The sequence below is a fragment of the Camponotus vicinus genome, unplaced genomic scaffold (assembly GCF_025532165.1).
Source record: "Camponotus vicinus isolate PSW18456_S1 unplaced genomic scaffold, iyCamVici1.0 SCAF_3, whole genome shotgun sequence".
In the NCBI taxonomy this organism is placed as follows: Eukaryota; Metazoa; Arthropoda; class Insecta; order Hymenoptera; family Formicidae; genus Camponotus; species Camponotus vicinus.
The window spans coordinates 22,623,893-22,637,177 of record NW_028141967.1 but is presented as its reverse complement, the minus strand read 5'-3'; the positions used below and the strand labels follow the sequence as shown (position 1 = coordinate 22,637,177).

At 38.0% G+C, this 13,285-nt stretch overlaps 3 protein-coding genes across 18 annotated transcripts in view; 1 reads left to right on the top strand and 2 right to left on the bottom strand.

The window, feature by feature from the left end:
- Nucleotides 1-371: 371 nt before the first annotated feature.
- Deltacop (coatomer subunit delta) lies at nucleotides 372-3,341 on the top strand. Its single transcript, XM_083094518.1, has 8 exons — nucleotides 372-519; nucleotides 721-760; nucleotides 1,016-1,239; nucleotides 1,329-1,717; nucleotides 1,803-1,970; nucleotides 2,053-2,366; nucleotides 2,455-2,771; nucleotides 2,859-3,341. Exons 1-8 carry the CDS (start codon nucleotides 517-519, stop codon nucleotides 2,946-2,948), a joined length of 1,545 nt encoding a protein of 514 aa, XP_082950644.1. The 5' UTR covers nucleotides 372-516; the 3' UTR covers nucleotides 2,949-3,341.
- LOC145968765 (uncharacterized) lies at nucleotides 3,272-5,576 on the bottom strand. Of its 6 annotated transcripts, none has more exons than XM_083094522.1 (6): nucleotides 5,098-5,200; nucleotides 4,553-4,777; nucleotides 4,266-4,398; nucleotides 3,950-4,170; nucleotides 3,727-3,874; nucleotides 3,272-3,655 (listed from the first exon to the last, which is right to left on the bottom strand). In XM_083094522.1, exons 1-6 carry the CDS (start codon nucleotides 5,137-5,139, stop codon nucleotides 3,591-3,593), a joined length of 834 nt encoding a protein of 277 aa, XP_082950648.1. In that variant the 5' UTR covers nucleotides 5,140-5,200; the 3' UTR covers nucleotides 3,272-3,590. The 6 variants fall into 6 exon arrangements, with proteins under 6 accessions (XP_082950648.1, XP_082950653.1, XP_082950650.1 ...); XM_083094527.1 differs by lacking the exon at nucleotides 5,098-5,200 and adding an exon at nucleotides 5,559-5,576 and having other exon boundaries at nucleotides 3,273-3,655; XM_083094524.1 differs by lacking the exon at nucleotides 5,098-5,200 and adding an exon at nucleotides 4,852-5,091 and having other exon boundaries at nucleotides 3,273-3,655.
- A 1,354-nt stretch (nucleotides 5,577-6,930) lies between these two features.
- The window catches only part of Siz (Brefeldin-resistant Arf-GEF family protein schizo), a 40,928-nt gene continuing 34,573 nt past the window's right edge, over nucleotides 6,931-13,285 (bottom strand). For 9 of the 11 annotated variants that reach the window (XM_083094473.1, XM_083094479.1, XM_083094483.1 and 6 more), the window contains 8 exons: nucleotides 11,913-12,272; nucleotides 11,521-11,802; nucleotides 11,169-11,433; nucleotides 10,679-11,038; nucleotides 10,177-10,553; nucleotides 9,291-9,946; nucleotides 8,863-9,204; nucleotides 6,931-8,697 (listed from right to left, as the gene is read on the bottom strand). In XM_083094473.1, the coding sequence (XP_082950599.1) occupies nucleotides 8,423-8,697; nucleotides 8,863-9,204; nucleotides 9,291-9,946; nucleotides 10,177-10,553; nucleotides 10,679-11,038; nucleotides 11,169-11,433; nucleotides 11,521-11,802; nucleotides 11,913-12,272 (2,917 nt within the window). In that variant the 3' untranslated portion in view covers nucleotides 6,931-8,422. Of the gene's footprint in view, nucleotides 8,698-8,862; nucleotides 9,205-9,290; nucleotides 9,947-10,176; nucleotides 10,554-10,678; nucleotides 11,039-11,168; nucleotides 11,434-11,520; nucleotides 11,803-11,912; nucleotides 12,273-12,740; nucleotides 13,056-13,285 lie in introns of those variants that run through there. The other 2 variants (XM_083094480.1, XM_083094481.1) reach the window with 2 other exon arrangements.

Genomic DNA, 13,285 nt, shown 5'->3' with positions numbered 1-13,285 from the left:
GGACATTTATATAAACGCGACACAGTTCAAATAAAAACTTCCCTCCGTATTTTCTACTCCGTTGAATACAGAAAATGTAAGAAAGTACAACTGGACAAACAAAATTCGCGAGTATATGTACAGCGACAATGATTCTGTCCTAGGCGGGGCAAGGGGAGCGTAGAACTGGCCAATCAGCCACTGCTGCGCTGCCGGCTGATTGGCCAGTTTTATGCTCCCCTTGCCCCGCCTAGGACAGAATCTTGTCGCTCATTGTACTTGCGGCGTATCGACGATATGATTGGATGTTTCAAAAAAAAAAGCTGTACTTAGCTTACAAATGCGCTCGATGGTTTCTATACTACAAGAATTCGTATAGTTCGTGACGAACGTCTTTCATCATGGCACACGTCAGCAGAGCGCGCCCTCTGTTCATGTATTTGTGTATATGTGATGTGGAGAGAGAAGAGAGTGGATAGTGGTTCTCCCATGTGAGAGAGGAATCGTACGAAACGTTTCGGAAATTAATTCGATAGAATGGTAGGTAATCGTCCCTCATCATTCACCTACGAAGTCGTCAAAATCTGTCGCTGAAAACGTGTTCTGGCCGCCGAAGGCGGATCGTCACAAGCTCCCGACATCGTCCGCAGATGTCATCCATTAGTCGAGCCGCGATTATCCCACAAGTGTCACCGGAGTCGAGTGTATACTCGAATATAGCTCCTCTTCTTTTTTTTCCAGGTACTCATCGCCGCTGCGGTATGCACCAAAGCTGGAAAGAGTAAGTAATGATAATCCTTGACGTAGGCCCCTGCGCGCGATATACGTGTCTCGTTTCGGTAGCAGATCGCCCGGGGCTAAGTTAAGACAATCACATGATAATACGTGACATTTCTTTACTCTTTGAGAAATAAAAAATGTTAGACTGGTCGATTGTACAAGCGAAAACAGAGTACACAAAATTTCCATTACGCTAAATTTATTTGTCGATATAATTTTTTGACAATTATCCTTGACACGGCAATTATTTTTCCAGCTATAATTTCTCGACAGTTTGTCGAAATGACAAAGACGAGAATAGAGGGCCTACTCGCTGCATTCCCGAAACTGATGAGCTCGGGTAAACAGCATACATTCGTGGAAACTGAATCTGTCAGATATGTATATCAACCCCTTGACAAAGTATACATGTTGCTTATTACGACTAAGGCTAGTAATATTCTAGAGGATCTGGAAACTTTAAGGCTCTTTGCAAGGGTGGTAAGTAGATTAACCCAATATGAATACAATCATCAGGAAATTTTTATTATACAAGTGCATTATATATAATACATATTTGAATTTTTCAGATTCCAGAATATTGCAACTCGATGGATGAGCTTGAAATAGCAGAGAATGCATTCAATTTGATATTTGCGTTTGATGAGATAATTGCATTAGGCTATAGAGAGAATGTTAATTTAGCACAAATCAGGACTTTTGTAGAAATGGATTCACATGAGGAAAAGGTTTATCAAGCAGTCAGAATGACGCAAGAACGTGAAGCTAAAAATAAAATGCGAGAGAAAGCGAAGGAATTGCAGAGACAAAGAATGATGGAAGCTAACAAGAAGGGAGGAATTAAAAGTCCTGGATTTGGTGGGGGATATGGAAGTGGTAGCACTCCAGCCACTCCAACTGTCGGTGATACAGCTAATTTTGTGCCTGAACCGATTAGACCTTCTTATAAACCCAAACAGTATGATTAGTTCTACTTTACTAAAATATAATTATGTATATACAAATATTGTTATTATCTGTAATATCTGATTTCTTTTAATCAGAAAACCAGTTAACGCTGGACCAGGTGCAATGAAATTGGGTGGCAAATCTCGCGATGTGGATTCCTTTGTTGACCAATTGAAGGAGGAGGGTGAAAATGTTGTGTCAGGACCTCTTGCTGCTCCTGGAACGAAATTGGCGCCAACTCCTCAAATAATGAACACAGAATTGTATGTAATTTCATTGATGCATTATGCCAAAGGAAAAACATATTTACACAAATTAATTTAAACAAACACATTCCACTAAAAGGGTTCACTTGAGGCAAGAAGAGAGACTCAACGTACGTGTCGGTCGGGATGGAGGTTTACAGAATTTCGAATTGCATGGTTTGGTGACTTTACATATCTCTGATGAGAAATGGGGACGTATTCGTGTGCAAGTTGAGAACAGAGATACGAGAGGTATTCAATTACAAACTCATCCAAACGTGGACAAGGAATTATTCAGAGCGCATGGACAAATAGGTTTGAAGGTACCCACAAAACCATTTCCACTAAACACTGACGTTGGTGTATTGAAATGGCGTTTCCAAGCCCAAGATGAAACAGCATTACCAATTTCAAGTAAGATTCATCAATTACATGCATAAATCAACTTTTCTTTAAATTTGTGAAAGTAAAAAATATATTTTTAATTAATTATTTGTAATAGTAAATTGTTGGCCTTCTGAAAACGGAGAAGGTGGCTGCGACGTGAATATCGAATACGAATTGGAGCAGGCTGATCTTGAATTGAATGACGTCCAGATAAACATTCCTCTATCTATCGGATGCAATCCTATCGTTAGCGAATGCGACGGACAATATACGCACGAGGCACGACGAAACATGTTAGTTTGGTCTTTGCCGGTGATCGATGCTTCAACAAAATCTGGCTCGATGGAATTTTCGGCCCCTTCTTCTACACCCGCAGACTTTTTCCCACTTCACATCTCGTTTACATCTAAAACGCCATATGCCAAAATCAAGGTATAAAATACACGAATTTATTGTATAAGTTACAAGAGATTGATGTACAATTCATGTAAAAATTGTTGTGTTACTTTTATTTTCCAGGTTAGCGAAGTTTTGCTTGTAGAAGATGAGAGCCCTGTAAAGTATTCAGTAGAATCTGTATTCTTTACTGATAATTATGAAGTTGTATAAGACAGAAAGAATAAATAAAATATTTGCGCATATAAAAAAGAAAGAGAGAGAGGACATGAAAATAGAAATAATTTAATCGGACGCGTAATGTTACAATTAATAATCAAAATTGATTACTATTTGTTTTGATTTTATTGCCATACAATCATTCCTTGATGATTGATGAGCATATGTTGTACATCTATATACACGCGTCAAATTTTATTATTACATTAATAACTGTCCGATGCCGAATGTTTGTAAAAAAGAAAATGTATTATTATTAGAAAAAAAATTGGACTCATGGAAATTTGTCATATACTTACTTTTTATTTAATACATATATTTTAGTATATTACAATAGCGCGCCTGAAAAGGATTGTATTATTACCAAATATATATATATATATCAAAGTTTGTTATTTTTTCGTAAGTTTATATACCTTGTCTCAGTAAATGTTTCACATTCATATATTACTTTTTTCTAATCATATTTGTCGATTATAAAAAATTTTTTTCACAATGACAAAGATATTCCTTAATGCTCTTTATGATTTCTAAAGATACACATTGCACATGTACAAATATTTATAAATATTAAAGTATATATATATATATATATATATATATATAAATAGTTATATTATTACATTAATTATATTGTTATAATTCATCTGATGGCATATTTATAATTTGTGGTATTAGATGATTCTCAATAACCGCTTTAGCTGCAGAAAATAAATTCAGAATAAGTACGCTACTCATGATATTTTTTATGTTTACAAATAAAGTTGCTTACCATTTATTGAATTATTCATAATAGCTGCTTTATAAGCACTTATATTTGAAAAATTAGTATGTGTTACTTCTGCACCTTTTGTTAACAATTCATAACATACACGTGGGTGATCATAATATGCACCATAAATTAGTGGTGTATTACCATCCTGTCAGAATAGAAATTATTGATATTTAAATATCATGTTTAAATACTCATGTTTCTTTAAATACAACATGTATACCTCATCACATGCATTGGCATCAGCACCATGATTTAATAATAATTTAACGACGTCATAATGACCATAAGCAGCTGCCAGATGCAAACTTGTCTCTCCTTTTGGCCCACAGCGATTTATTTTGGCATTCCACTTGAGCAATTGCCTAGCAGTACCTAATTGTCCATAAGCACTAGCCCACATCAATCCTGTTAAACCTCTTTCATCAGTCGTATCTACTGAATCTAAGCAATACAAAGATGAATTATTTTATTATATATTCAATAACTGTGCAATACAAAAATTATAAATTAAATATTAGATATTGTAGATTATATACTTGAACATATATGTTCAGGTGTAAGTTCCCCTTGACCTGCCAAAGTATGAAATGTGATATCGTTCTCAACATAGAGCTGATGTATCTGAGTCTGAGTATTGCCTCTTTGCAGATTTGTGAGTAACGTGGGTGGCTATACATATAAAACAGATACAGTATAAATATTTCATTCTGCTCTTGTAACAGTATACATGATAATTTTATAATAGATGAATCTCTCTCTCTCTCTTAACTTAAAGTTGACATATGCATGTCCTATCTACTTTAATCGAGTACAAAAAAAATACCTTATATGGCTGAAACGCGCTAGTCCTGGTCGCATCTTGCCATGCTCCTGGGGCCCATTGCCACTTCCTCTCGATCGGCTCCGATTTACATCCGATGCTCACATTTTCGGGCTTACAGATTAAAGGCTTTGGTCTTATTCCGATCGCCGAGGCGTCAGGTGTGATGCTCTTGTTGCTTTCGCTGGAAGATCGACCTTCCTTCATCTCCTCTTCGTCCTGTTCCTCCTTCAAAATTAATTCCGAATGAACCTGATTCTCCATAGTCGTCCAATAGAGATTTCAAAATATATCTATTGTACTATTTAATTTTATTTTTTGCGATGTCCATTTTATTCATTAAGATAAAGATTGTATAAAATAGAATTGTACGTCACGTGTTAGAGGTTAGATTAAAGGTTTCATATCGATGACACTTCATCAGCTGTTAGATCGTTGTTTACATTTACATCTTTCTTATATAGCATATATTATTTCATTTCTTAATTAAAATATATCAATGATTAATTAACAGAAACTGTATTCCCGTTAAACAATATTATATTTACATCGCAGAGGACACGAGGGTAACATATAGAAGTTTGAAGCATTATTTGAAATAGCGACACATGTGTATCAGAGTATTGACAGGTGGGCTCTTTTTTCGCGCATAAGTCGAATATGATATTATATGTATATATATGATATTGATCATTTCTGTGAAAATTATTATTATTTACAAATTTTTGAAATTAATTAACAGATTGAAATTTAAAAAATCAGATTCTATGATGTGTCGTCGAGAGAAAAGTTTGTCAATTATCGCTGTTATCAATTATTGATGTTATTAAAAAGTACAAGAGCAAATATATAATAAGTGCTATAACTACATAAAATATTTTGAATCCACTATAGTTTTTATTAATATTAATTATAATGTAAATTTAAGAAAGAATGCAACGTTTTCAAATAATAGACTACTTGTTGGATTACAAAATTAATTTTTCTTCGCCAAAGAATACATTCTCACCACTTGTAGCGAAGATGAACGAGTTTGAAGTTGCAAGTGTTTTAAAACTAATGTAAAATTATGTGATGATGAGAAGAAAACACCCGCATTTCAGACTCAGAATTATTTATTAACACAGTGTACTTACAGCATTTATTTTAGACTAACGAGGGAAGGGATTTATTAATAATTTAGCATTGTGTGAGTGTGAGAAACTGATCTTAATTATACGCGCTTTCTCATCAAGTCGGAAAGCAGATCGGATGATGCTGCGACGTGCTTAATCAAGTGTCAAAGATTTTTAAGATCGCGCCAATTCGGTGCAATCTATTCTTTCGACATTTTCAACAAATATTTCTACTTTAACACGACTATAATGATGATGTTGATAGTGATAAAAAATGCGAAATTTAAAGGCAGCGAGGCAATAGGCTCAAATTGTGTCTTTCTTTTTATGCATGCAATAATCTTGTTATCTCTTCCGCAAAGTGATGAGAGAGAAAGATATACATATATATATCGTAGTAAAGTTTTGGGGTCTTCCTAATCAGTCTTTTTCTTTTTGTCCTCGCGAGATTATCACAGAATTCGGATTATACTCGAGTGAGCAGCCAGTTGTAGAAATTGACGCGATCTTGATTGTACGTTTGTACAATCGCGAAATTGATCAAAAGTTATTTTTGCGAATGGTAATTCCGTCTTTTCATACAGGCGTTATTGTATATCATTGTATGAGATGAGAAAGATTAGAATATCGGTGTCGATAATCCGTGTAGCTTGTCAATATCAAAAAACTTCGCGACAGACACGAAAAACATAGAAATGTCCTCTCTCTCTGTATCTTCTTTCTGTAAACAAGATGTATTGTCAACAAGCTACGAATATTGTCCGCCGACAATTTCAACAATTACGCGTATATCCTTTGCTTCTCTTGTTTCTCTTTTCAATTCGTTATCAGAGTCATAAATAAAACGGAGTGTTCAACATTCAATCATCTTTGCAACGTTATAAAGTGTATTAGAGCAGTATGATAAATTATCAATTATAGTCGATTGATATTACGATTAGTATACATAATAAGCGCAAAGTTAAAAATGTAATTTCGATCATGCAATACATATGAATATTTTGCGCACGAAATATTTTCATTCGCAAAATTCCAAAATTCTATACGAAAACTTTGTATATAGAATATCTTTGACCGATCACATTTCGTGCTTCTCAATCTTATATAATTTTAAATTAATATATCTTTTGTTCACAAAATTTATTGCTGACGAAATCGAAAGTATCTCTTTTGCTAATATTACTGAGAAATCCTTTGGTTATCGATTATATATATAAAAATGTTAAATTTTTAAAAAAGAAAAAGAGGAAGAATAAGATAAAGAAATAAAGATAAAACTTATACAGATATATTAAACACTCCTCCTATACAGATGCGTTATTTTATAACGGGAGATTATCGTTAAATTAATGAACGTCATTGCTTGCTTACAGCTAGCTGACGTTGCTCTATATACACGATTGATTAGTTTGTCATACAATTCCACAGCTCTTGGAGAACTTTCAATCTTTCTACGTATATATAGTATCATTATTTCGTTTCTCCCTCGCGTGCGAAGATTTACCCAGTGGCAGTAAATAAGGCATGCGCGTTCTTGTATTTTATTTTTGTGTTTCGCGTATGTATCTTAATTTACCTATACGTTTATTTTCGTGACACAGTATGTACGCCTAGATGTCTATCGTCTACTCATCGCGGGAAACGAGAAACGAATTAATGACGGATATATTTAATATAATGGATTATTTATTAATTTTTTTTTTTTTTTAGTGAAAATGTGAACAACTTTGAGTCAAAATTTCAACATACAATAAAAGCAAAACTACTTCTCATAGATGATTACCAGTAGGTCGCTATAATGACAAACATGATTTATGTCGAGTCTTATTTCACTGCTACATTCACAAACTTCACGTGTTTCCGATAATAAAAATCGTTAGACATCAACATGCACCTAACATCAATAGAGATTGCTTATCGTTTTCTCTTACACGCTAAACTCTTTTTTTTGTTACACATGATATAATTTATTCCGAACATTTTATATTATCTCATATTTACAATATTTCCCTCGAAAATCGGTGATGGTAATGATATTCGCTGATAATGACGCTGTTAAAATTCTCTCGATAATTGTATCAAGGATTCGCACGATTTACAATTTTTTCTTCTCTTCAGTTTCTGTTATACTTATTAACATATATATATGTGTAAAACTAAGCAAAAATGTAATAATTATCTACACATAATTCTATCATTCATTGCCTGAATTATAAATACAGTATGAAAAATGTCCATTATTTTCCTTCTTTAATGAATAAATACTATACACGCGTTATACGGGAGGAGAAGAGGATAGATTAATTTTTTTTCCCTTTATACGCCACATGATCTTGATTGGATCCTGCCCAATCTTTTAAATTTATGTCCTTGAATTTGGCTTTATCTGTTATCGATTATTTCATTCTTTAGCACGCTTCGTGATTATATATATAAAACGACATACTATATATTCTATTGTATACCCTAGTAGAATAATTCTCGCGCGCGTGGCAGTCTTGCTGCTTGCTTAAGTGCATATTTACTTCCGTTAGCTTACTTCCGTTTTTAAACCACAGTAAAAACAGTATAAGACTCCGAACGAGGAAAAAACAATTTCACATTAATATGAACAAATTTGCGAGTGTAATTATTGCTATTTAAAATTGGCGTTATCATAGACATAGCCTTTATTAAAAACACGAAGCGTACTAGAAAAAAAAAACGGGTATGCAAAGATGTATCTCTTATTTTACATGATTGGAAGAATACACACATATTATACTTCCGTAGTGCGACTGTATGGACCAGATTCTTCAGATTGCGATAGCTTTCGCTCGCGTTTGGTAAAAAGACCTCCTAAAAAAGACGGTTGCTGAACCAGTCCTTTACCACCAGGACCAGGAATCGTAGCTCCTGGATGAATAGGATGAACTTGTCCGGCATGCTTAATGCCTTGGCTCATTGAACTGGCGGAAGTAGATTGAAATGAAATAGACATACCGCTATCTAGAGAACCCACGCTTCCACGACGCTGCGGCTTCTCACCGGCAACTAGGTATGTAAAAGATGACATACATATTTTATATATATATATATATATATATATATATATATATAATATATATATTATGTATATATATATATATATATATATATATATATATATATATATATGTACATAATTTGCAAAGATACAAGATATTCTCTTTTACTCACATTGCTCGTGTATGTCCAGGAGTGAATTACTAAGGGCGGAACGTTTCAATTGTGTGTCAACATCGACTGTCTCTGCTCTGTCGGAACAAGCACCCGGGCAAGGGCATATCTCCACGTCGGCAACACCGGAGTCTCTATTTTCTGCACCGCCTCGCGCGCTTCTACTGCTCTTTTGTCTCTCTAATTCAGTTTCGATACGCAAAGTTTCCATCTCGTCCATTTCACTGATGGATTCTCTGAGGTCTTCCACGAATTTACATCTGTCGTGCTCGTTTCGAGCGTTAAATGTGACTAGAACTTTTCCGTCGACACGCTGAGAGAGTCTTATGCCATATGGATAATCTGCAAGATAAACGATATAGCAACGATAAAAGATAAGAATTGTGCAACAAGTATCTCCATAATTATACTTTATTGTTGAAACTTACGAGGAACCTCGAATAGAGTAACTACCATGCCGCAAAGCGGAAAGCTTTGCCTAAAGGTGTAGGTTACGCTATTCTTTTTCTTGCTCAGGATTTTTGTAACGACGAGCAGATCATTGAAGAGGAAAACCTCTCTCTGATGGACGCCGGGTCTTTCCTTCTTATGAATGTCCGGTATCTCGTAGAGTCTGCAGTAACATACCAATCTTCTATGCGGCAGTGCCATGTTTGGCTTCTTTCCAACAATGGTCGCTTGAACCTTCATCACTTGTGACACGTGGTCGGAGCCCGGCTTGAATTCATTATCTTTCACCCGTTCATAAATGCCAACCAAGATATCTTTATCTATATCGCCGCAATCATCGATTCCTCGAAGATTTTTTATGAAATCCTCGAGTCTCATTCTACGTTCGGGTTTCAAATTGGGCGTATGCAAATCCGTATTAAGCATGATAATGGCAAAGGCCAAGACGAAAACAGTATCTGCTGACCGCAACCTCGATATTACATCGTGATTGCATTGACAATAACGTTGACTGAAGACTTCCATCAATCGTTCGATCTTTTGCGCCTCGCCGGGCATTCTGAAATAAGCTTGAAACTTTCGTAAAGCTACATCCACTTGCATTCCAGAAAGATCTAGTTCCTGGGAGAAACATCTGCAAATTGTAAATAAAATTATACTTTAACATCATCTTAAAAGTATCATTAAAAATATATTTTTTCATTAAAAATATTTAAAAAATATAATTTTTATATATTTAAAAAAATACATATTTAAATATATATTTTTCAAATATAATAAAATAGCTTTCTTTATTGTTAATAGGTTTTGTAAATTATTAATTGTAATATATCAATCATATATTAATATACTGAAGCCACTTACTCAAGTACCGCCATATTAAAAGTATTCTGCAAGTTCCCGAGATACTCTCCTATCATCTGTTTGGATAATCCTTTTCGACTGATCAGAAATCTGGCGACTCCTTGCGGACTGTTTTCCAAAAAGCCGCGTCTGATGAGATAACTGATTCCCCTCTCCGGCTTTTTGTTGAAAAGATTCAGGCCGACTCTATACTGTCGCTTTCTCACCGTCTCGGATACCTTGTAACTCGTTTGAGTCGGTAGATTTTCCGTATGATCCATCAGAGGAAGCTGGTAGCCAGAACTGGCGTGCGAATGGCCGAGCTCCTTAACGTTAGTAGCCATCGCTGTTGCGTCCACGGTATGACTCGCACATTCCTGATGCTCCGGCGAACTCGACTGATTTCACAATCAGAATACGGGTTCCGTTAACGACACTTTTCGCTTACGTCCTCAAGAAATCGCCGTTATTCACGCGCGCTTTTATCAAGCGTGCAAGAAAGAAGAAAATCAGATATACTTACAATCCCTTTGTGCTTCCAGACCGGTGAGCCTCTCTGAGCGTCACCTTCCGAACTCTCGCAATTGGTGGAATCGCTGCCGGAGCTCTGCACCGAACTTAGACTTCCGTTCTCTACGCTTTTACTGAGACCGTTGTGACGCGGTTCCATAGATCTCGAAGTGATGGAGGACGTTCTCTTCGGAACCTCCGGCGGAATCTTCTTGCCAGAACTTCCTCTCGTTGTTCTACCAGGACCAAGCTGATTGGCGTTGTTCCAATTCTGCGATATCGTCGTCATATTGTGTGGCGCCGACGGTGACGTACACGGTGTCCGCAGCAAATCTCTCGGCGGCGTCTCTTGTCTCAGACCGCACAAGGCCTCCTGCATAAATAAAGAAATGACTTTTTATTTAAGAGCACACGCGCGATAAAAGAAATATATCACTGCGACAAATTATCGTGTCAACTTGAAATGATTTATCGCGAGGCATTCCTTTGCGGTTTATACTCACCTGTGGATTGTAGTAATGGATACTGGAACCGCTCTCCTGGGAGCTCGACTCCCAACAGGGACTCGGCGGTAATTGCTGATGTCGGTTACACGGGCTGGGCGCCAACGAGGGCGTGTGTCTGCCGCTCTGGTGCAAGTTATGGTTTGTGTGCTGATGGCCGCTGACTTGAACCTCGCATCTACCGCTCTGACTCCTCGGTATCGGCGACTGAGAATTGTCTATGTGCCGCCTCTCCCTCAGAGACATGCTGCGGATCGGCATCGGTCTGTCGGATTCGCGGTCAGTTTAGTCGCGATGAACTTGACACAGAGAAGAGTACGCATAGAGAAACATCTTATGTATATGTACATACCTAGTGGCGGATTGCGCTTGCTGAATGTATATCTGACTGTGGTAAACCATTCTCTCGTGATCGTTGAGGTTGCCCGAACGATCCGTCGTCGCCTCTTGAAGCTTCCTGCTCAGTCGCTTCTCCGCCTTGGCCATCGCCGTAATCGCCGCGAACTTCTTCAGCAATGTGTACCTTCGGAAGGCACGCTGGATCGTCAGCGCGGCGTTCCTCGCCTTTACGCCGCCGTATTTCCGCTCCAGCATCTCGATCTGCTTGTCGAGTAGATCCTGCGACAACTCGTATCTGCAAATTCCAAGATCCATTCTTAATTACCCGTCTGCCGGGAAACGCAATCTCTCCGAAAGCCGGTGATTCTCATCCTTCGTTCGCGAGGGTGTAGAATTACGACTTACGCGGTCTGCAGTCGACATCGCTTGAGCACGTCGCCGTTGCGGACCGATCCCTTTTTTAGGTGACTCTGCTGATACGCGGCGGATTGCGGTTGCCCGCCAAAGCCCTGCACCACGGTACCGTAGCTCTGCGGCTGCGAGTAGCCCGACGCGCCGTGAGACGGATATATCTGCACGCTCGCGGAGGGATACGGGGGCGCTCCGTAATTCTGGCTCTGCATGTAGGACTGGCCGGTGATGTACGACGTCGTCGACAGGGACGTCTGACTACCGGACGACGAGTAGGCGCCGTGCATGCTGTTGCCGTGGATCTGACTCGAATTGCCGTGCGACACCAGGGGCCTCTCCACCTTCGTCGGGAAGCTGCGCAAACAAAGAGCGATGATGCATGATTAACTCTTTTGTCTGTAGTACAAGTATCGTCATGTTTCTTAAATTTTATCAGCAAGCTTTGCATTTCTCTTTCATAATCGTTTGAATTATCTTCCGACCTGCTGGTGTGTGTCCATAATAAAATCATCGAAGAGATTGCTACTTTGACGATTAAACAATCAAATTAATTGTTAAATTTTTATTCTTCTCGAGACTTTTAAAAAATTTTGAAATTTGTAGCTTAAATTTTCGTACATAGAATTTTTTAGAATAAGTTAAATGACTTCTTAGAACTTGTACTCTTAAAAGAACGTATGGCCGTAAAGCTGTAAAAAGATAATTAAAATTAGATAACGATATCGCATAAACATTTCTTGCTAGGTGTTTCTAATTATTAGACGCAGCGCGGTTACTATAACGGCGTATGTAATGTGGATCGTAAAGATAAAAAGAACGCACCCCCTGAAGTGGGAAACGCAAACAATCATGTTGCTTTCCTGAAGGGACTCGGGAGATTTTCTACGTCGAGCTGCCGGTTGCGTGCACGATTCTCGTCCTCGATGTGTATATGACGGTACGGCTCACTCTCTCAATGCACAATTACACAATTTACGACACGGAACCGCTCCTCTCTATCCGCGGATCTCTCGATCGCGAGGCACGCGCGAGTCTCCTCGCGTGTCGATCACCACGAACGTCGAAGACGAACTGGCGGAGAACGCGAGCAGCTGGCGCTCTTCGGGGTACTTTTCGGCCGGGCAAGAAATGATCATCCTGGAGAAGAAAAGGAACCTGGAGACGAGGGGCACGAGTCCTTCCCCTCCCTTTCCTTCCCCCCCCGACAAAGATGCGTGTATTATATCCAACACATCCGTCGTTGTGCATCTGGCAGGTGCACGACGACGGCGTTCGACCGTGACACTCAACCTTTTCTACGCGAAGAGACTTGGTCTTACGCAATACGCGTCAATTAAATGACTTATGTAAGAATCCGTACATAACGT